Raw genomic sequence first — 21,749 nt, 5'->3', positions numbered from 1 at the left:
TCAATTCGGTTAGTATTGTGGAGTAACTACAATGTTGTTGATCCATCCACAGTTTTCTCCAATCACACCCATTAAACTCTAACTGGTTTAAAGTCACCATTGAGCTCTTGGTGAAATCCCTGAACAGTTTCCTTCCTCTCCGGCAACTAATTTCAGAAAGATGCCTGTATCTATGTAGTTACTGGATGTATTGATACACCATCCAAAGTATGCTCAAAGGGATGTTCATTTCTTTTTACCCTTCTACCAATAGGTGTCCTTGTGGTTGAATCTGTGTTAGAAATTCACTAACCCGACTCAGGGACCTTACAGAGAATTGCATGTGTGTGGTACAGAGATGAGGTAGTCATTCAAAAATCATGTTAAACACTATTATTGCACACAGAGTCTATGTGACTTGTTAGGCATCATTTTACTCCTAAACTTACTAAGACTATCATTTTTATTAATTTGTAAAAAAATAAAAAAATAAAAAAGTAAAACATAATTCTACTAATGACATGACGGTGTACTGTGTGTAGGCCTGTGACAAAATATCTCAATATAATCGATTTTAAATTCAGGCTGTAACAAAATGTGGAAAAAGTCAAGGGGTGTGTGAACTTTCTGAAGGCACCTATCGACAGTATATAGCCATGTTACTGCCTGGTACTCCCGGTATATAGCCATGTTACTGCCTGGTACTCCCGGTATATAGCCATGTTACTGCCTGGTACTCCCGGTATATAGCCATGTCACTGCCTGGTACTCATGGTATATATAGCCATGTCACTCCCTGGTACTCATGGTATATATAGCCATGTCACTCCCTGGTACTCCCGGTATATAGCCATGTTACTGCCTGGTACTCCCGGTATATAGCCATGTTACTGCCTGGTACTCCCGGTATATAGCCATGTTACTGCCTGGTACTCCCGGTATATAGCCATGTTACTTTTACTCGTTCTTGTTATTCACTGTGTATTTATTCCTCATGTCAATATTTCTATTTGCATTTTAGTTTATCTGATCTTGAACTCTGTTGGACCATCAGTAGTCATTTCACTGTTAGTCTACACCTGTTGTTAAACAAGCATGTGAGGAATAAAATGTGATTTGTACTGTGTGCTGTGGTGTGTATGTGCATGCAATGCCCAACACATTGTGACAACTTCAACCAGAGAGAACAATATCACAGTAGCCGTGGCTGGAAATGGACAAGAACAGTGTTCCGCCAAGCGAGCAGAATTGGGTCCGGTGTACTTTATTACTGCGACGAATTCTTTAAGTCCACACAAGATAACAAGCATAGCGTGCAGTTCACTAAAAGATAAGGAAGCAATGTCTCGCGGGAAGAAAATCCACTAGCCAGGGATGTGGCCTACTGCTGTGAAACACTTCAGAGGAACTATTTCTTTTTTTTTAAAGATTAAAAATTAAAAAGTCCTATATAAAAATACAATTTCCGGGTGTTTTTTAAAAAGGAGATTATTCCTTTGAGTATATGAGTCAATGTTATTTTCCCGGAGCCCTCCTTCCAGAGCTTTAAAGGCCCACTCCGTAATAAAAAAAGATAAATAAAAAAAAGCTGAAGGACGGCTGTAAATATCACACAGTGAGCCTTTAGAAAACAGTGCACTGTCCAGCGGAGCTGTCCTCTCAGATAAGTCCTCTCCCTCGCTCTACCACAATCCTGCATCCCTCTCTCTCTCCTTCTCCAGCTGCCATCCACCACTCTCCTTCCCGCTCGACCTGTCCATTCATCCCTATCAACATCCTCTTTCCAGCTCTCATAAGTCGGCTCCCCCCATTCCTTCTCTCTCCCTTCATACCTGCATCTCTCTCTCCATCCATCCATCTACCCCCCCTTCCTACCACAATCATCCACCACTCTCCTTCCCGCTCTCTCCCCTGCTTCATTCAGCCCTATCACAATCCTCTTTCCATCTCCAGTAAATCTGCTCCACATCCTTTTTCTCCATCCCTCTACCCCCCTCTCGCTCTCCATCCCTCCACCCCCCCTCTCTCTCCATCCCTCTACCTACCTACCACCATCATCCACCACTCTTTCCCTGTCCATTAATCCCTATCAACATCCCCTCTCCCCTCTTCTCCTATGATGCTACACATAAAATGTTCCTAAGTGCTGCTATAAAATCAGCTTAATCTGAGCCTTAACCCACTTGAGACTAAACTGACCCAAGGTCTGTGCTGACCTAAGGAAGGACACCCTTACATGCGCGTCGGTGTTCCTTACACTTTGTAATGATGCCTCATATGAACAGATTTGTTTTTCCAGACAGTTTTTGCTGTGCCATCTTTGAGCCAAAATGCATGTACGTTTTTAACTCCCCCAATTTTTTTTTTTTTAAACTTTGAACCTACCGGGCCGGTACGGTTTCCTCTTCCTCTTCTTGTTGCTGTCGGTGTCTTCGGCACCCTTGGCGTCGTCAACGGGCTCCCGTTCCGGGCTGGACTCAGACTTAACGTCACAGTACATCATGATGTCCCCTTCCGGAACGGAACACAACCATGTCATCAAACCCAGGACCAAACCAGAACCATGTCACCAAACCCAGGACTACAGATTGAAGTCTTTTTCATTAGGACACGCAATCAAAAACAGTTTTTGCAATGGAAAAATAAAATACTTTTTTCCTTAAGTAATCCCTCTCTATTGTATGCATTTGGTGCTTAATGACCATGACCCGACCTTGCACATACTTCATGTGACCCACAAAAATCTCAATGTATCTTCCATGGAAAGTCTGCCATCTTGGTGGGCCTGGTGTCCGAGTAAGACCTCTGGAAGAGGCGCCACAGCAGTACATTAAGTGGTGGGTTTTAGCGTCAACCCCTTAGCGATAACGCTGGAGTATTTCTCCGATTATAAATGCAAATGAGTGGCATCTCCAGGATTTGTTCAATGATTGATGTATATATCCTTTACATATTGGTCTTTGCACAAATGTACTGTACATATCGGATTTATGCATGATCAGTCCAAGGTTGACTTTTTTAGGTGTTATTTCTCTCATCTTTCTTGATGCCGTGAGGTTCATGTACTGCACTTATAGTGGCTATAACACCTACAGACACCCTAACATAGTCCCTAGTACCTGATCACAACCCTAGTTCACTGCTGTAAAGAGTCAAATAGACTTCAAGCCAAGATGAATCGAATCTAATTATCTGTGTGTGCGTTGTCATAATTTCATGTACGGTCATAGCTACATTATAACATAGCGTTACGTGATGTGTACAGCAGCCATTCAAAAGCTCCCTCTCAACAGGGCTTGAAAATTCACCCGCTGCATGGGCTAAATATAGAGGACCAGGAAAGGGTTAATTGCTCATCATTAGCCCTTGCTTGCACTCAGAGCAGAGTTCTGACAGATGGGCTGTGGATTAATTCAGTTATCCCTGGCCAGCCTCCTCATCACCAAAATGCCAATTCAGGTATAATTTGCTGACGGCTGTTTTCAAAGACTTCTCTCTGTCAGATTCATTACAAGCCTGCTCTCCTTTCCCTGCTTCGCTTTTCCCAAATAGGTTCCAGTGAGGTAGGAAAGCTTCTGTTTTTTCCTGTGCCTCTCCATTTTGAGATGATTGAAACGTTGCTTCTTGGCAAACATACGCTCTTTCATTTGACCGCTCTGATTAAAAAGCAACGAGGAAAGGATTTATGCCCCCCCCCGTCAAACCAACAAAATGTAACTGAAAACTCTATCCTCAGAAAATAGCCCAGACATTCCAGTGCTGGCCAATGTGAATGGCCATTAAACTACAATGTCTGCATCTTCTCATCATCCCATATCATCGATATTAATCGACATAACATTTTCAATGAAAACAAAAATTGATTATTAGACTTCTCAAAAAGGGCGGGGGTTATTTGAGCAAGACATCCTCTTTCTTTCTTCTCGTACATTTTTTGCCGGATTGGAGCCCCCTCAAGGTGGGGCACATGCAGCCAACCATTTGTGAAACCCTAAAAGTCTTTACCTCGGTTGTTGTCCATGTACCCGTCCCGGGACAGCTCTAAGTAGTGGGAGTCCAGTGGAGTCTGGAGCACAGCTACACTGTTCTGATTTATGATCTTCAGCTTGAGCTTGGGCTTGGGTCGCCTGTTCTGACCTCGGCGGGTCGACGAAGAGGGCACCACCAGGCTCTGCAGCTGGCACATGCCCGACTCTGTCAGACACACCCCATCCTGGGTGTATGTCTTCTGATTGGCTAAAGGGAAGTTTAAACATTTCAACAACATTAGACAATGACTGAAAAACTAGCAGCAACTTAGCTCACGAGGACTTTGAGTACACTAAACATGAAGTATATTAAGTATTGTGAACTAAATGCTGAAGACCACTTACACATCTAGAACCATATGTGTTTACCATATTTATTTTTTACAAATAGTGAAATACTCGTGTCCTCATACTGTGGATATTACAGTAGCAAGTCCAACGCTGTCAACTACACTAGCAGAAAGAATTGATTCATACCACCTTATAAACCGTGACAATTATCTGGGTTATTAGGATCTATAGAGCTTGATTACCTGGCTCTCTTATTTTAGTCACCATCTGGGTCACCATCGGGGCCTCGCAGCCATCAGACAGGAGGGCTTTCATTTTGCCTGAAACGATGACGTGAAAAATTTGAAAAAATGTCATGAGTCATTATGAATAGGATTTGCAGGATTTCGACTTCAAGACACTGAAGTCAAAAACAGCAGTGAACACTGTTGCCTTAGTAAAAGCATCAAACAGGGAGCACCGCATCCAACCGCCACCACAAAATGTAAAGAGTAAACATTTAAATATGTTACTCAACTATTACTTAATTGAGAGTTAATTCAATAATTCCATCAATCCAATAAGGATGTCTATTTATCTCCCAACCTCCCCTCTTCCATCCCGCCTCACTTTTGTCGGAGGTAAAAATCTGCCCCCAATTTCAATCATTATCAGATAGAATGGATGAGTGAACAGGTTGCAAGGTTGATATTTAATTCTAGCCATCTGCTGTTGTAATGAACAGCCCACATTTGTTTGAGCCTGGTCCCATTAACAGAATAGAGGATGCCTTTAGGCTAATTGAGAGGAGCTGGTTGAGTTCATTGAGATGAGCTTGGGAACACTGTACATTACAAGTACATTAAAAAAATATACAAGTAGGATATATTAACCATTATAAACTGGGTGGTTTGAGCCCTGAATGCTGATTGGCTGACAACTGTGGTATATCAGACAATATACCACGGGTATGACAAAACATGTATTTTTACTGCTCTAATTACGTTGGTAACCAGTTTAAAATAGCAATAAGGCACCTCAGGGGTTTGTGGTATATGGCCAATATACCACGGGTAAGGGCTGTGTCATGCATAAGAACAGCCCTTAGCCGTGGTATATTGGCCATATACCACAAACCCCAGAGGTACCTTATTGCTTAATTATACAACAAGTGGGTCTAATCCACATTCCAGCCGGTGTCTATTCCACAAGTTACCACCGGCTAAATCTATGACGTTAAAATGCCTATTTGTAGTACTCTGTTCCATCTGACTGCGCAATCCACTGTCTCATCAGCCCAGCCAGGCAATTTATAAACGTGATCTCCACTATAAAAAGCATCTAGAAATTCTCACACATTTCTTTTAGACTAACATTTAGTTTTCAGCAGTGGAGATTTGTATAAAAATTGCTGTCTGTCTTTTGCAACACTGTTTCAAATTCCATCTCCAGCTGTCCCATAGTAATGAACATGTCGGGAGTCAGGATGAGACAAGTGAGTTTCTCAGCCAGTCGAAATCATGATCGGCATCATTTTTATGGATATATACAAATAAATTATAATAGAAAACAGGTCAAACGAAGTACAGCTAGTTTGCAGTCTTTCCAGCTTCAGTTTGAAGTGATTGTGTTAGCTGTGTTGTTGGCTAGCTCCTCTCTAAACAACTAGTCATCAACTATCGTGCATAGGGGTCTATTTACTGCATCTTTCCAGGAAATCGGATCCCATTTTTCATGCAGACTAACGCATTGCACACTGCTCAAAAAAATGTATACACTGCTCAAAAAAAAAAATATATATATATATTGTTTTACCTTTATTTAACTAGGTAAGAACAAATTCTTATTTACAATGACGGCCTACCCCGGCCAAACGCTGACGACGCTGGGCCAATTGTGCGCCGCCCTATGGGACTCAAATCACGGCCGGATATGATACAGCCTAGATTCGATCCAGGCACAGCAGTGACGCCTCTTGCACTGATGCAGTGCTTTAGACCACTGAGCCACTCGGGAGCATCATATAGCCAACACCACAAAACTATTTGTCAGGTCTATCATACACATAGCTTTCACGGTGTGGGCTAGGTCTGGAGTCTTACCCTGTGAAGGCAGAGCGTGCATTCGACACATGGTGCAGTCAAAGCCATCATCCGCTGCATTCTCCACCTCCTCATCCGTGTTCAGGCCCTGGCAACATGCGTGGACCCACCTGATGGGAAGGAGAAGATCAGATACACAAAGACACATAAAGAAGCACTTGCCTACACACAGACTCCGACATGCATTTAATCCGGTTGCCACAGCAACCATACGTTCTGGCCCCTCAAGCCTTATGATGACTAAATTAAGCCGTAGTAAATCTTTGGACTGTTCTCTTTGCCAAACTGAACACTGGATGCCAGCACGCCACGTGTACAGTGTTGCCAGGCCCTAGTGCCACCCAATCATGCTCGGCTGGCACCTGGCCTGGCAGAGGGAGCGCTGCTCACCTGTCACACTGGCGGCACTGCACGATGAGCTCGTCCTCACGGTAGCTGTGCATGCACACCGGGCAGGATGCCAAGCTGCCACAGGGTCCACACAGGGTGTAGTGGTTCTGCCAGTCACACCTCAGGCCAGGGGAGGTGGCACCGCACTGGGTACAGGAGACACACCTATGGCAGAAGGGAGAGAGGGTGGCGTGAAGGGACGAGATTCAGCAGGGGTGAAATACACACAACCACAGCGACTCACAGTATATGTAGCATACATTCCAACACAGATGTGTCCAATGATAATGCACACACACAAATACTGTTCATCTAAACAAACCTGAGGGTAAACAGACACACACCTAATATAAACACTAAAATAACAGACTACAGTTACTGAAGTGTGTGTGTGTGTGTGTGTGTGTGTGTGTGTGTGTGTGTGTGTGTGTGTGTGTGTGTGTGTGTGTGTGTGTGTGTGTGTGTGTGTGTGTGTGTGTGTGTGTGTGTGTGTGTGTGTGTGTGTGTGTGTGTGTGTGTGTGTACGGATCATCCACCATGAAAAGAGCCGCCCTAAAAATAAATGTCACTGGCGTGGCTCCAAGGAAAGACCTGAATGAATGTGTCTCGCTGCAGTGTCAACAGAGCGTTGTTTGACTGGGGATTAGGGACTGGCGTTACACCTGATATGGGGGAAATCCCATAAAGCGCTGCTAGAGAGCCGTGTGAGGGGGAGGGACCACACGGAAACATAGATGAGAAGGTACATTATAGAGATGGAGCCATATTAACAGATACTAAGGGAAAGAAGAGTGACAGACCAACAATAAAAACAAGTCACTTCCGAAAATATTCGACAGCATCACTGGTGCAGCCAGACAAGCTCTGATTGGCTGTGCTCCGTGAGTGACAGCAGTCACAGCATATACACACCACTTGCACTTCCAGCTGCCCTTGGGCACTGTCTGTAGGGGCGGATCCAAGCAGTAGGTGTGGTAGCTGATGTCACAGTCGTCACACAGCAGCAGGCGGCCCGGGTCGCTGGCCTGGCCGCACGCCTCGCACACTGTGCACTCCAGACAGCGCCAGCCTTTACTCAGCACCACCCGGGTGATCTGGTGGCACAGAGGGAAAAGGGCAGAGGTTCGGGGGGAGTTAAAGGGGCACGGCAGGGATAGGGATCCCCTTTAAGCTTCATTTCAATGGAACATATTGACTAATGGTTGTGTGTTATATAGCAGGGGAATAATCCCAACTCTAATTCCCAGCAGCACATCTTCCAGAAGAGCTAATTGTCAGAGGGATGCACTGGTATTTATTAGCCATTATAAACTGGGTCTTTCGAGCCCTGAATGCTGATTGTCTGAAAGCCGTGGTATATCAGACTCTATACCATGGGTATGAAAAAATATGGATTTTTACTGTTCTAATGAGTAATAAGGCACCTCTGGGGTTTGTAGTATATGGCCAATATACCACGACTAAGCGGCTGTTGCCCCCATTAATATATCCTACTTGCCCCCATTGCCCCCATTCCCCTCAGGCCTTATTGCTTAAATAAACCATGGGGGAGGGGGAGGATCAATTCAACTAGAGAAAGACCCCCCTCCCCCACTCTGCCTCTTCTCATCATGTGCTGAAAGCCAGACAAAAGATACAAGGGAATATCACATAACAAGATGACGTTGGTCCAACGATTTTTACTTGGATGGCCTAGCCAACCAGATTACATCCACTCCTGGACTAAAAAGCATGGTCAATGGATATCTCCATTAAAATGGCTTTTTAGCCAGTGACTCTGGGTCAGGTATTTAGAGATTGCATAGTAAACAGTTACCCAATACCATGATCAAATTACTACTAAATGCATTATAGATGACTTCTATAGTAGGCCACCGTTTCCATTGGAACTGGTAGACTGAGACGGCGGACACAAAATAGGTCTTCTTAACATGCTGTCAATAACAGACAAACGGTCCTTTAAAAAGCCTTGTACTTTGTATACGGGGCAACTCTACTGAATACATTGAGGAGTCAGATTAGGCAAACGGTCCTTTAAATAGCCTTGTACATTGTATACGGGGCAACTCTACTGAATACATTGAGGAGTCAGATTAGGCAAACGGTCCTTTAAAAAGCCTTGTACTTTGTATACGGGGCAACTCTACTGAATACATTAAGGAGTCAGATTAGACAAACGGTCCTTTAAAAAGCCTTGTACTTTGTATACGGGGCAACTCTACTGAATACATTGAGGAGTCAGATTAGACAAACGGTCCTTTAAATAGCCTTGTACTTTGTATACGGGGCAACTCTACTGAATACATTGAGGAGTCAGATTAGACAAACGGTCCTTTAAATAGCCTTGTACTTTGTATACGGGGCAACTCTACTGAATACATTGAGGAGTCAGATTCGGCAAACGGGACTGCATGCATATGGCGATCATAAAAGCAAAAACAACTGCTTAACATACTATTGATTCATTGATTAAGGCTACGGTTCCAACTACAATGAACTATGACGCGGCTTGGAGTGGCGACTGGTTGAGATGTTATTTGCATGAACGACACCCTACAGTGCATTAGGAAAGTATCCAGACCCCCTGGCTTTTTAGACATTTTGGTAGGTTACAGCATTATTCTCAAATTGATTTAAATAGTTCCCCCCCTCATCAATCTACACACAATACCCCATAATGACAAAGCAAAATGAATGATTGAGGTCACTGTGTTCTTGTGGACCTTCAATGCTTTTTGGTACCCTTCCCTAGATCTGTGCCTCGACACAATCCTGTCTTGGAGCTCCACGGACAAATCCTTCGATCTCATTAATTGGTTTTTGCTCTGACATGCACTGTCAACTGTGGGACCTTATATAGACAGGTGTGTGCTTTTCCAAATAATGTCCATACCATTGAATGACCACATGTCAATGGAGACCACAGGACTCCAATCAAGTTGTAGAAACATCTCAAGAATGATTAATGGAAACAGGATGCACCTGAGCTCAATTTCGAGTCTCATAGCAAAGGGTCTGAAAACCTATGTAAATAAAGTGTATTTTTTTTATATATTTTTTTTAAATGTGTAAAATTTCTAAAAACCTGTTTTCACTTTGTCAATATGGGGTATTCTGTGTAGATTGATGAGGGAACTTCATCCATTTTAGAATAAGGCTAACGTAGCAAAATGTGGAAAAAGTCAAGTAGTCTGAATACTTTCTGAATGCACTGTATATCAAAGGAAACTGGCTTAGATCCAATAGATGCACAGCATTTAATGTTGTTTGTCTGCCAGAGTAGGTAGCAGTGCGGCGATAAGGCTTGGCCATAAGTACATCAAGAGATTCCACACAAGGTGCTTTATGCGAATCCTCTTAATCATCCCAGTAATTATTTCACACCTCTGCTCAAAGCTCCTTTTGGAGGTCCACACATAACCTAATACTATCTGTAGGGAATCACCTGGCAACTACACAACTAAACTATGCTACACACACACACACACACACACACACACACACACACACACACACACACACACACACACACACACACACACACACACACACACACACACACACACACACACACACACACACACACACACACACACACACACACACACACACACACACACACACACACACGTTTCCTAGGGCCTAAAAGAGTCGTGGGAATGGAAGAGGAACAGCCACATGCTTACGTAACCGAAACTGAAACTTTTGGTCGAAAAATAACGATCAGTCCCTGTCTCATTTGCTGACTCAGTGAGTCTGCCGTGTTTCTCTTCGTACATATGGAAACCATTCAGTTACTTAGCATCTAACAGTGGTACAGTAAATGTACATTCATATGGCTTTCAGACAGACATACTATACTGCACATTATTCACTGACAGACGTATTCAGTGTTTTTATACATCATTGGCTGGTTGGGTATGACCTTTTAGAGATAGGAAAGAAAGCCCTCTCCCCTGCCTCTGTTCCCTTTTGAGAAAGCCAGCACGACTGCTCAAACTGTCAAACGCTGTCACTCCTCCTCACCATCTACAGGTGATGCAAAAACAAAAAAGGGGCCAAACCTAGCCCTACATAGTATGTCACCCTATATTTTTTTTGATGATGCCATACCAAATTAACACCTTCAAGTATAATCTACGTGGCTTTTAGGAAACACGAAATAGAAACACTTTTAAAAGCCAAAGCCAATGTTTTTTTTGTACAAGAACAAAGTTTAAAACGTAGGCTATAAGTAAACGGAACATCTGTGGTGGTACTTTTATGCGTAGGGTATACCGTCATTATAGGAGGTGATCTCAATATGACCGGGAGGCAAGTTGGAATGGAACTACAAGGGAGAACAACCATTGAAATTAAACGTGGAAGAGGTGAACAACCATTGTAATTAAACGTGGAAGAGTTGAACAATGGGACATTCTTGTTTTTAGTTTTATTTATTTTTAAAATCAATTCTCAATCCTTTTTGTATTGTGGAATTAACTATTTATGTGACGTATTGATGATATCGCTCCGTCTATCTAAAGCCTATTGAATATATAATACAAATATATTTAACACACACACACACACACAATAAGCAAAACCACCATCTGTATCTCATGAAAGAGAAAACAATCAGAGAGCTATGGTTTTAAAGCTGATCTTGTGAAAATAAAAAAAGAGATGGGCTCACCTTGATGTTGACACAGAAGGGATGGTAACACTGGCCACACTGAGAGCAGGCCAGCAACCTGCCCTCTGCCCCCTGGCCAAAACTCCCACACACCACACACATGTCCTGTGGGAGGGAGAGAAGGGAATAGAGAAAGAAAAGGATATTAGATAGAGGAAAAAAGGGAGGGAGAAAGGGGAACATATTGAGGGAGCAGTGGAATGAGAGAAAAGGATATTAGACAGAGGAAAAAAGGGAGGGAGAAAGGGGAACATATTGAGGGAGCAGTGGAATGAGAGAAAAGGATATTAGACAGAGGAAAAAGGGAGGGAGAAAGGGGAACATATTGAGGGAGCAGTGGAATGAGAGAAAAGGATATTAGACAGAGGAAAAAAGGGAGGGAGAAAGGGGAACATATTGAGGGAGCAGTGGAATGAGAGAAAAGGATATTAGACAGAGGAAAAAAGGGAGGGAGAAAGGGGAACATATTGAGGGAGCAGTGGAATGAGAGAAAAGGATATTAGACAGAGGAAAAAAGGGAGGGAGAAAGGGGAACATATTGAGGGAGCAGTGGAATGAGAGAAAAGGATATTAGACAGAGGAAAAAAGGGAGGGAGAAAGGGGAACATATTGAGGGAGCAGTGGAATGAGAGAAAAGGATGCGGAGGGAAAAGATTTGCATAAAGTCGTGGGGGGAAAGAAAAGTGAAAAAGGAGAGAAAACAAGTGAAAGTTACATTTCCCAACAGTAATGGAAACACTTTCCCCAGCATACATCAAGACAACCATCACGCAATAACAAGTAGAGTGACCCAGGGTGCTTCTGACTTCCGCGACTCAGCATCTCTTAAGAGCAGTGGTGTAAATTACCTAAGTAGTATTTTAAAGTATTTTTTACTTATGTCGTTTTTTGGGGTATCTGTATTTTACTTTACTATTCATCATTTTGACAACTTGTACTTCACTACATTCCTAAAGAAATTAATGTACTTTTTACTCCATACATTTTCCCTGACACCCTCCTCATTGTCCCTGTACTAGTTACATTTTGACAGGAAAATTGCACAATTCATGCACTTATCATGAGAACATCCCTGGTCATCCCTATTGCCTCTGATCTGGCGGACTCACTAAACAGAGAACATCCCTGGTCATCCCTATTGCCTCTGATCTGGCGGACTCACTAAACAGAGAACATCCCTGGTCATCCCTATTGCCTCTGATCTGCCGGACTCACTAAACAGAGAACATCCCTGGTCATCCCTACTGCCTCTGATCTGGCGGACTCACCAAACAGAGAACATCCCTGGTCATCCCTATTGCCTCTGATCTGGCGGACTCACTAAACAGAGAACATCCCTGGTCATCCCTACTGCCTCTGATCTGGCGGACTCACTAAACACACATTCTTTGTTTGTCGGTGTTGGAGCATTCCCCTAGCTAGACGTACATTTAAAAAAGAGAAAATGGTTCCGTCTGGTTTGCGTAGTATAAGGAATTTGAAATTACACTTACTTTTGTAACTTAGGTATATTTAAAACCAAATTTTAACTTTTAGACTTTTACTCGAATAATATTTTACTGGGTGACTTTCACTTAAGTCATATTCTATTAAGGTAACTTTACTTTTACTCAAGTATGACAACTGGGTACATTCCACCACAGCTTGAGAGCCTTACCGCACAGCACAACTCATTTATGTTTTAGGTGTGTGTGTGTGTGTGTGTGTGTGTGTGTGTGTGTGTGTGTGTGTGTGTGTGTGTGTGTGTGTGTGTGTGTGTGTGTGTGTGTGTGTGTGTGTGTGTGTGTGTGTGTGTGTGTGTGTGTCTTTGTATGCCTGCATGTAGAGAGAGATCTTGACCTCTGAAACGGGCCAGATGCAAACCAGGGAAAAAGGTTGGAGGGGAAAACCAGACAATAGGAGACTAGTGAACAGGCTGTACAACAAGACCAAGAGGAGACTAGTGAACAGGCTGTACAACAATACCAAGAGGAGACTAGTGAACAGGCTGTACAACAATACCAAGAGGAGAGAACAGGTTGTACAACAACACCAAGAGGAGACTAGTGAACAGGCTGTACAACACGACCAAGAGGAGACTAGTGAACAGGCTGTACAACACGACCAAGAGGAGACTAGTGAACAGGCTGTACAACACGACCAAGAGGAGACTAGTGAACAGGCTGTACAACAACACCAAGAGGAGACTAGTGAACAGGCTGTACAACAATACCAAGAGGAGACTAGTGAACAGGCTGTACAACAACACCAAGAGGAGACTAGTGAACAGGCTGTACAACAATACCAAGAGGAGACTAGTGAACAGGCTGTACAACAACACCAAGAGGAGAGAACAGGCTGTACAACAACACCAAGAGGACAGAACAGGCTGTACAACAATACCAAGAGGAGAGAACAGGCTGTACAACAACACCAAGAGGAGAGAACAGGCTGTACAACAACACCAAGAGGAGAGAACAGGCTGTACAACAACACCAAGAGGACAGAACAGGCTGTACAACAATACCAAGAGGAGAGAACAGGCTGTACAACAACACCAAGAGGAGAGAACAGGCTGTACAACAATACCAAGAGGAGACTAGTGAACAGGCTGTACAACAACACCAAGAGGAGACTAGTGAACAGGCTGTACAACAACACCAAGAGGAGACTAGTGAACAGGCTGTACAACAACACCAAGAGGAGACTAGTGAACAGGCTGTACAACAACACCAAGAGGAGACTAGTGAACAGGCTGTACAACAACACCAAGAGGAGACTAGTGAACAGGCTGTACAACAACACCAAGAGGAGACTAGTGAACAGGCTGTACAACAACACCAAGAGGAGACTAGTGAACAGGCTGTACAATAATACCGAGAGGACAGAACAGGCTGTACAACAAGACCAAGAGGAGAGAACAGGCTGTACAACAAGACCAAGAGGAGAGAACAGGCTGTACAATAATACCAAGAGGAGAGAACAGGCTGTACAATAATACCAAGAGGAGAGAACAGGCTGTACAATAAAACCAAGAGGAGAGAACAGGCTGTACAACAAGACCAAGAGGAGAGAACAGGCTGTACAATAAAACCAAGAGGAGAGAACAGGCTGTACAACAATGACCATTTTAGTGAGGAGACTAGTGAACAAAAGGCTGTACAACAAAATCATGGGCATTCACTTGGAGTTGAACCCCAGGCTGTATAACAGCCTCCACCTGATGAGAACATTGCTGAGGGACTGCTTCATTCAGCAACACCATCACTGAGGTCAGACTAGTGAACAGGCTGTACAACATCTGACCAGGTGTTCGATAGGAGACTAGTGAACAGGCTGTACAATGGAAACACCAAGAAGACTAGTGAAACAGGTCTTGTACAACAACACCAAATGCAGTTTGAGACTCAGTACTGAACAGGCTGTACAACAACACCAAGCAGGAGATTCTGTGAGTGAACAGGCTGTACAACTCCTAGATGTTTCACTTCACAATAACAGACTAGTGAACAGGCTCTACCAGGGCAGAAATGAGACAAACTGACTTGTTGGAAAGGTGGCATCCTAATGACTGGCAAAATGTCACTGAATACTCCAAAGTTGTGGCAAAATGGCTGAGTAAGGACAACAAAGTCAAGGTATTGGAGTGGCCATCATAAAACCTATCAGCAACAGGTGAGGCTGAACTCAATCCTATAGAAAATCTGGTCAGAACTGAAAAAAACTGTTTTTCAATCACTCCACAAATGTATTATTAACAAACTATAGTTTCCGTTATCACCAGAACAACTGCAAAGGACCCTGGAAGATGCTGGAGGAAACAGGTACAAAAGTATCTTATCCACACCATCCCAACCGGCAACTGGCAGCATCATGTTGTGGGGGTGGTTTGTGCTGGAGGCTACCCAAAATAGATTGCCATCATGAGATAAACAATTTAAATTGAAGCAACATCTCAAAATCACTAATTAAAGTGTATGTAAATTCTTCCCACTGGGAATGTGACTGAAAGATATAAAAGTTGTGGCAAATAAATCACTAATATTATTCTGACATTTCAATCATTCTTAAAATAAAAAGTGAAATGAAATGAATGAAATGAAAATGCCATTTATGGGCAACTTTTGTCCAAAGCGACTTACAGTCATGTTAAACAATTTAAAGGCATTCTACTAATTGAGTGGTATGTAAATCGAACCCACTGGGACCCTGGCGTTACAAGCGCCATGCTCTAATAATGGGAATGTGATGAAAGATATAAAAGCTGAAATCTGAGCTTTCACATTCTTAAAACCGGAGTGGTGATGATCCTAACTAAGCTAAAACAAGGAATTTTTACTAGGATTAAATGTTAGGAATTCAACTGTATATACTAATGTATGTTGGTACATAAGCACAGTGTTGGTACTGTCCTGTCTGAGTGAAGTGGTCCGAGGTTGACAACATGACCATGGTGTTGGTACTGACCTGTCTGAGTGTGAAGTGGTCTGAGGTTGAGAACATGACCATGGTGTTGGTACTGACCTGTCTGAGTGAAGTGGTCTGAGGTTGAGAACACGACCATGGTGTTGGTACTGACCTGTCTGAGTGAAGTGGTCTGAGGTTGACAACATGACCATGGTGTTGGTACTGACCTGTCTGAGTGAAGTGGTCTGAGGTTGAGAACACGACCATGGTGTTGGTACTGACCTGTCTGAGTGAAGTGGTCTGAGGTTGAGAACACGACCATGGTGTTGGTACTGACCTGTCTGAGTGAAGTGGTCTGAGGTTGAGAACATGACCATGGTGTTGGTACTGACCTGTCTGAGTGTGAAGTGGTCTGAGGTTGAGAACATGACCATGGTGTTGGTACTGACCTGTCTGAGTGTGAAGTGGTCTGAGGTTGAGAACATGACCATGGTGTTGGTACTGACCTGTCTGAGTGTGAAGTGGTCTGAGGTTGAGAACATGACCATGGTGTTGGTACTGACCTGTCTGAGTGAAGTGGTCTGAGGTTGACAACATGACCATGGTGTTGGTACTGACCTGTCTGAGTGAAGTGGTCTGAGGTTGAGAACACGACCATGGTGTTGGTACTGACCTGTCTGAGTGAAGTGGTCTGAGGTTGACAACATGACCATGGTGTTGGTACTGACCTGTCTGAGTGTGAAGTGGTCTGAGGTTGAGAACATGACGACAGTGTTATGCATTGTGTTCTCCTCCACCACCAGGTACGGCTGCTCCACAAAACTGGCCTGGACACACACACACACACACACACACACACACACACAACACACACAACACACACACAAGCAGGGGTTAATTAACAGATTAGAAAAAAGAAAAAAAAAGTCTTTTGAAATTAAAACTGATGGTAAGATTGTGTTCAAAATCTGTAACGTTGTGCTTGGTCTCCTACAGTATTTTTCAGTTGAGGTAGAAAACATGTTCCAGGCATAATCAGGATCTAGGTCTATGACATGGCAGCACTTCTCATGTGACGAGCTGTCATACCTCCAGACTGTGTAGCTATATTATCATGTCATCCACAAGGACAAACACACAGCATGGTTCAGTAGATCAGCATTACCAGGTCAGGACAAGCATGCTGCCTAGTGGCTGGCTGCAGCAGATCTGATTACAGTCTTACTTAACGCCTACCTACCTCCCGTATTGGATTCCAATAACACTCAACCGGGTAGAGACATGTTTGCTCGGTGGGAGAGGGTGTGAGGTTGTGTGCGTGGGGGTGGGGCACTGTCTGTATGGTTGTGTGTGTGTGTTCTCACCTAAAATCCAATTAGCGTGTACACTCAATACAGCATTGACACTTCTCCTGTGTCTACCTTAAAAGGTACCCACAATGTACAGTATATAAATCCACATTGGACACATTTTCCCAATCAACCACCCACCGTTTTTAGTGGGAGGAAAAACCATGTCAGTGCCCTGCCCACCGCTGTGTATGACATAGCATGTATACCCCTCCCCCTGTACCACCCCTCATGCCAAAAGCTTTCCCAAGATAGAGTGCACTGCTCTTGTTAACGTGAGAGCGTTCTCTGGCCTAAGCTAAGCACATTTGGCCACTGTTTTATGAATGTATGCAGAAGATGGGGAGAGGAGGAGGGGTTTAGGGAGGCAGTAGATCGGGATGAAGGGAGGGGGCGAGGGCTCGTACCCCAGGGGTTACGGCAAAGCTGGTGTAGGCCTTGAGTCCTCGGGAGCGTCCGCGGCCCCCGCGCCCAGACAGGTTGGCCCCCCGGGGTCTCCGCCTTCCAGGGAAGGTTGAACCACGACCCTGTGAAGGAAAAAGAAGGAGGGATGGAGGAGAGAGTGTGAGGAGAGAGACAGGCAAGAGGGAGAGAAGTGTGTGTGTGTGTGTGTGTGTGTGTGTGTGTGTGTGTGTGTGTGTGTGTGTGTGTGTGTGTGTGTGTGTGTGTGTGTGTGTGTGTGTGTGTGAGAGAACAGGAGAGAGGAATGAAAGAGATGGAAGTGGAGGAAAAGAGATAACATGTCATCAGCCAATCACAACATTCCTCTGCGTTTTTTCGCTGGCGAACAACAAACACATTTCCCAAAACACACTTCTGCATCTACTGCCGTCAAAAGTAAATCCTAAAGGACTTCCCCACGAAGCCACAATATTAATATCCCCAGCTGCATTTACTGTCAAGCAAATTCAAAATGTGAACATTAGCATAAAGATAATTAAACTGCGAGATTCTGACAATTACACTTTTCTACTTACCCAGAGTCAGATTAACTCGTGGATAACATTTTTATGTCTGTGTGTGCAATATGTTCAAGCCAGTTTTGTGAGCCAATGCTCACTAGCGTTAGCGCAATGACTGATAGTCTACAGGTACAGTAGCGTATGCTTCCTCTAACTTTGTTCATACTGCACGCAGAGGGGGGGGTATCAAACAAATAACTGACCGAGTTGGTTCAATTACTTGAATTCCATTTTTGTGTGTGAGCCCAACACGCGGTTTCTCTCGAGAGATATCAAATCATTCCCGAGAAATTTGAGAAATTAAGTCAAAAAACAGTGTGAGACGCTGGGCTGAAGGGAGTTGTAGTTTTCATTAAGCAAATATTCAACCTAGTTCAGCGCAGAAACGTGGTAATTAACTATAATGACCACAATACATTGCGCCAGTTTTTATGGCTCAGAGAGGAAGAGGCGAAGCGAGATATTTCACTCTTGCCAAAATTTGTTAAAATGAATCCCCCAAAAATCCCATCTAAGCTTTTGCACCTGCCTTCCCACCTTTGGGACAGCGACTCCCATTGTGAGATGTGTAGATGTGAGGATCTCATCATTGTTTTCATCTGGCTGGCTGACTGCTACTCTCTGAGCAGAGATGACATATACACAACAGAAATATTTTAGAATTTCATAGTTATTTCCTATTTTTCTATTGACGTCTACCCAATGTGGACCTGTCGCAACAGAATATTTTCAATGTTTTGACAATTGAATGTTTACTATATTTGGCATTGGAATTTCCATTAACCGTCATTATTTCACAATAAATTGTATATTTAAAAAAAATCTTGATACCGAAAACCATGATTCTTTCTTTAATAATCTAACAGAAGCCCGAAGCGACCTCAAAAAGCACTAATCGCTCAGCACTACCGCCTTTTAAATAATGTGTGTGGTGCTTTATAATATATGCATGACAAAAGCCTGAGGGAGGGAGAGATCAACATCTTTTTTTTAGGTCAAATCCATTTCCCATCTCCCCATGGACACTAAAAGTCACTCTTAATTATGGTTCCCCCACCCTTTCGAGTCAGTCCTTCAAATCAGGAAGACTGTTGCAAGTTTTATATAAAGTTATAAAGAGAGGACTGTGCCAAAGCCAGCCAGTTGATGGAGTGTTGACACAGGAACAAGTGATAGTCCTTCCCACAGGAGTCCACCTTCATAACACCTATCAGTTACAGACTGACTGAGGAGGCTTGTTGTGGAGTGTTAGCGTCAAAGTGGAGTCCTGTCACAAAGTCCAGACTAAAGGGTTGCAGTGGGGGTGACAGACAGGAAACCCCGACTGGATTGAGCTCTGCTTCACGTCCGGTCTGGTATTCTTGTCATTCTGGTAATGGTAACGCTAAATGCTAACAAAGATAAATTATAGAACAATAAACGCCATTCATAAAAATTTGCAAAGCCTATGTTTACATGGATTTCCCTTCCGTACTTCTCTGCAGGTGGCAAAGTGTGTGTACCGTGTCATATCTAAACCTGTCCTCACCTGGACAGGCTAAACCACTGATTGAAAGGGGGGTGGGGGGGTGGACATCATAAGCACTCCATTTACCACTCTCATGCTCCAGACGGGTGCCTCTTGCAGCTGCCTGGTTTGTGGGCCATCCCACCCCCCCTCCGAGGGGTCCTGCTGGGACCAAGAGGGGGGGGCTCGAAGCCCTATGGTTACTCCATGCTCCCTGATGGGGGAGGAGGGGCAGGGGCAGAGTGGAAGAGGGGTAGAGAGGAAGAGGGGCAGGGAGTGGGGAGGAGGGGCAGAGAGGAAGAGGGACAGGGAGTGGGGAGGAGAGGCAGAGAGGAGGAGGGGCAGAGAGGAAGAAGGGCAGGGAGTGGGGAGGAGGGGCATGGAGGAAGAGGGGCAGGGAGTGGGGAGGAGGTGCAGAGAGGAAGAGGGGTTGGGAGTGGGGAGGAGGGGCAGAGAGGAAGAGGGGCAGAGAGTGGGGAAGAGGGGCAGGGAGTGGGGAAGAGGGGCAGGGAGTGGGGAAGAGGGGCAGGGAGTGGGGAAGGGGGCAGGGAGTGGGGGGGAAGGGGCAGGGGGAAGGGGGAAGAGGGGGCAGGGAGTGGGGGGGGGAGGGGCAGGGGGAGTGGGGAAGAGGGGCAGGGAGTGGGGAAGAGGGGGGGGGAGGGGGAGTGGGGAAGAGGGGCAGGGAGTGGGGAAGAGGGGCAGGGAGTGGGGAAGAGGGGGGAGTGGGGAAGAGGGGCAGAGAGGAAGAGGGGCAGGGAGTGGGGAAGAGGGGGGGCAGGGAGTGGGGAAGAGGGGCAGGGAGTGGGGAAGAGGGGCAGGGAGTGGGGAAGAGGGGGAGGGAGTGGGGAAGAGGGGCAGGGAGTGGGGAGCAAATGCAGTAAATGCAACAGCCAAACAAAACAAACAAAGCAACAACAAAATAAAAAGGTGAATACAAGACAAAAGGCATTTTTTATAAACAGCCAAGATATGAGACATTTGGGACGGATCCTATACATGAGAAGATAAGCTGAACTCACCTTAATTTGGAGATGCAGTACTATTCAAATTGGAAATATATTGCAAATCAAAAGTAAAAGGGAGATTGTGGACAACGATAAGATTCAATACTGATGTCTGCAAGAAGCGTGTCTAGTTTAATAGTCTGACAGAAGACAGGACAGCGTTTGCACATCTATTGGGTCTAATAACGCTATGCCTAGTCAAGTGCTCTGCAACAGTCAACCCACAAATCCACACTATCCAGTGTCAGGCCTGCTGGTTGCCATGGTAGCAGCGTGGCTTGTTGGCGTGTTTACAAAACAAGTTATGATTATGTCAGCGCGCCGTCGCTGCCGTCGAGTTTTAACACAGCGACCGTTGTTAGGGAATTTCATTTTAGAATCGTCACTGGGAGGCGTTTAGTTTGTTTAATGAGCTAATCAGCGAGAGGCTATATAATTAGACTCAATAACACAATCACTGAGAGGCCTTTTTCCTTTTTTGTTTTGCATAAGCGAAATCATTTCGGGCCGATTAATAATATATCAGAGCCGTGGGTTGGATTTCTCGCTCTCCACTTGCTTCCTGCGTACTTATCCATCTACATCTCATGTATACATTTGTCCCAAATCCCCTGTCAAGCACTTATTGAAACTGTCAGAAACCAAATAGCATTCCCTTAAGCATGAAACAACTTAAAAGTGGCAGTGCGCAAAAGATAGGCTTTGAGAGAGAGTTATTTCAGTAGATCCTGTACAGGGTGCAAAGGACTGGTGATGTAGGAGTTCAATACATTCATTGATACTGAAAAGAAAATGATCATGCCATCTTCAAGCACATGCATGTGAATACAGTATGCTCAGAAGCAAACCTCCGTCAATAGTTAGGCTGAACCCAAAACATGCCCATGTCAGAGAGAGTGAAAGGGGGATTGAACTGGGAGAGATGGTCTGCTCCATGTGAGAGGACAGAGACTTTCAATGTCAGAGAGAGTGAAAGGGGGATTGAACTGGGAGAGATGGTCTGCTCCATGTGAGAGGACAGAGACTTTCAATGTCAGAGAGAGTGAAAGGGAGATTGAACTGGGAGAGATGGTCTGCTCCATGTGAGAGGACAGAGA

General features: G+C 44.4%; 1 protein-coding gene across 1 annotated transcript in view; it reads right to left on the bottom strand.

The window, feature by feature from the left end:
* The window catches only part of kmt2ca (lysine (K)-specific methyltransferase 2Ca), a 235,970-nt gene that overhangs the window by 45,490 nt on the left and 168,731 nt on the right, over positions 1-21,749 (bottom strand). Inside the window, 11 exon segments of the mRNA XM_046290968.1 lie at positions 2,365-2,490; positions 3,985-4,215; positions 4,541-4,618; positions 6,380-6,489; positions 6,770-6,934; positions 7,682-7,863; positions 11,445-11,549; positions 16,559-16,657; positions 17,587-17,706; positions 19,736-19,831; positions 19,833-19,862. Coding sequence (XP_046146924.1) covers positions 2,365-2,490; positions 3,985-4,215; positions 4,541-4,618; positions 6,380-6,489; positions 6,770-6,934; positions 7,682-7,863; positions 11,445-11,549; positions 16,559-16,657; positions 17,587-17,706; positions 19,736-19,831; positions 19,833-19,862 — 1,342 coding nt within the window.

This window comes from Oncorhynchus gorbuscha, linkage group LG12 (genome assembly GCF_021184085.1).
Source record: "Oncorhynchus gorbuscha isolate QuinsamMale2020 ecotype Even-year linkage group LG12, OgorEven_v1.0, whole genome shotgun sequence".
In the NCBI taxonomy this organism is placed as follows: Eukaryota; Metazoa; Chordata; class Actinopteri; order Salmoniformes; family Salmonidae; genus Oncorhynchus; species Oncorhynchus gorbuscha.
The sequence above is the reverse complement of the archived record's forward strand: the minus strand, read 5'-3'. Positions and strand labels throughout refer to the sequence as shown.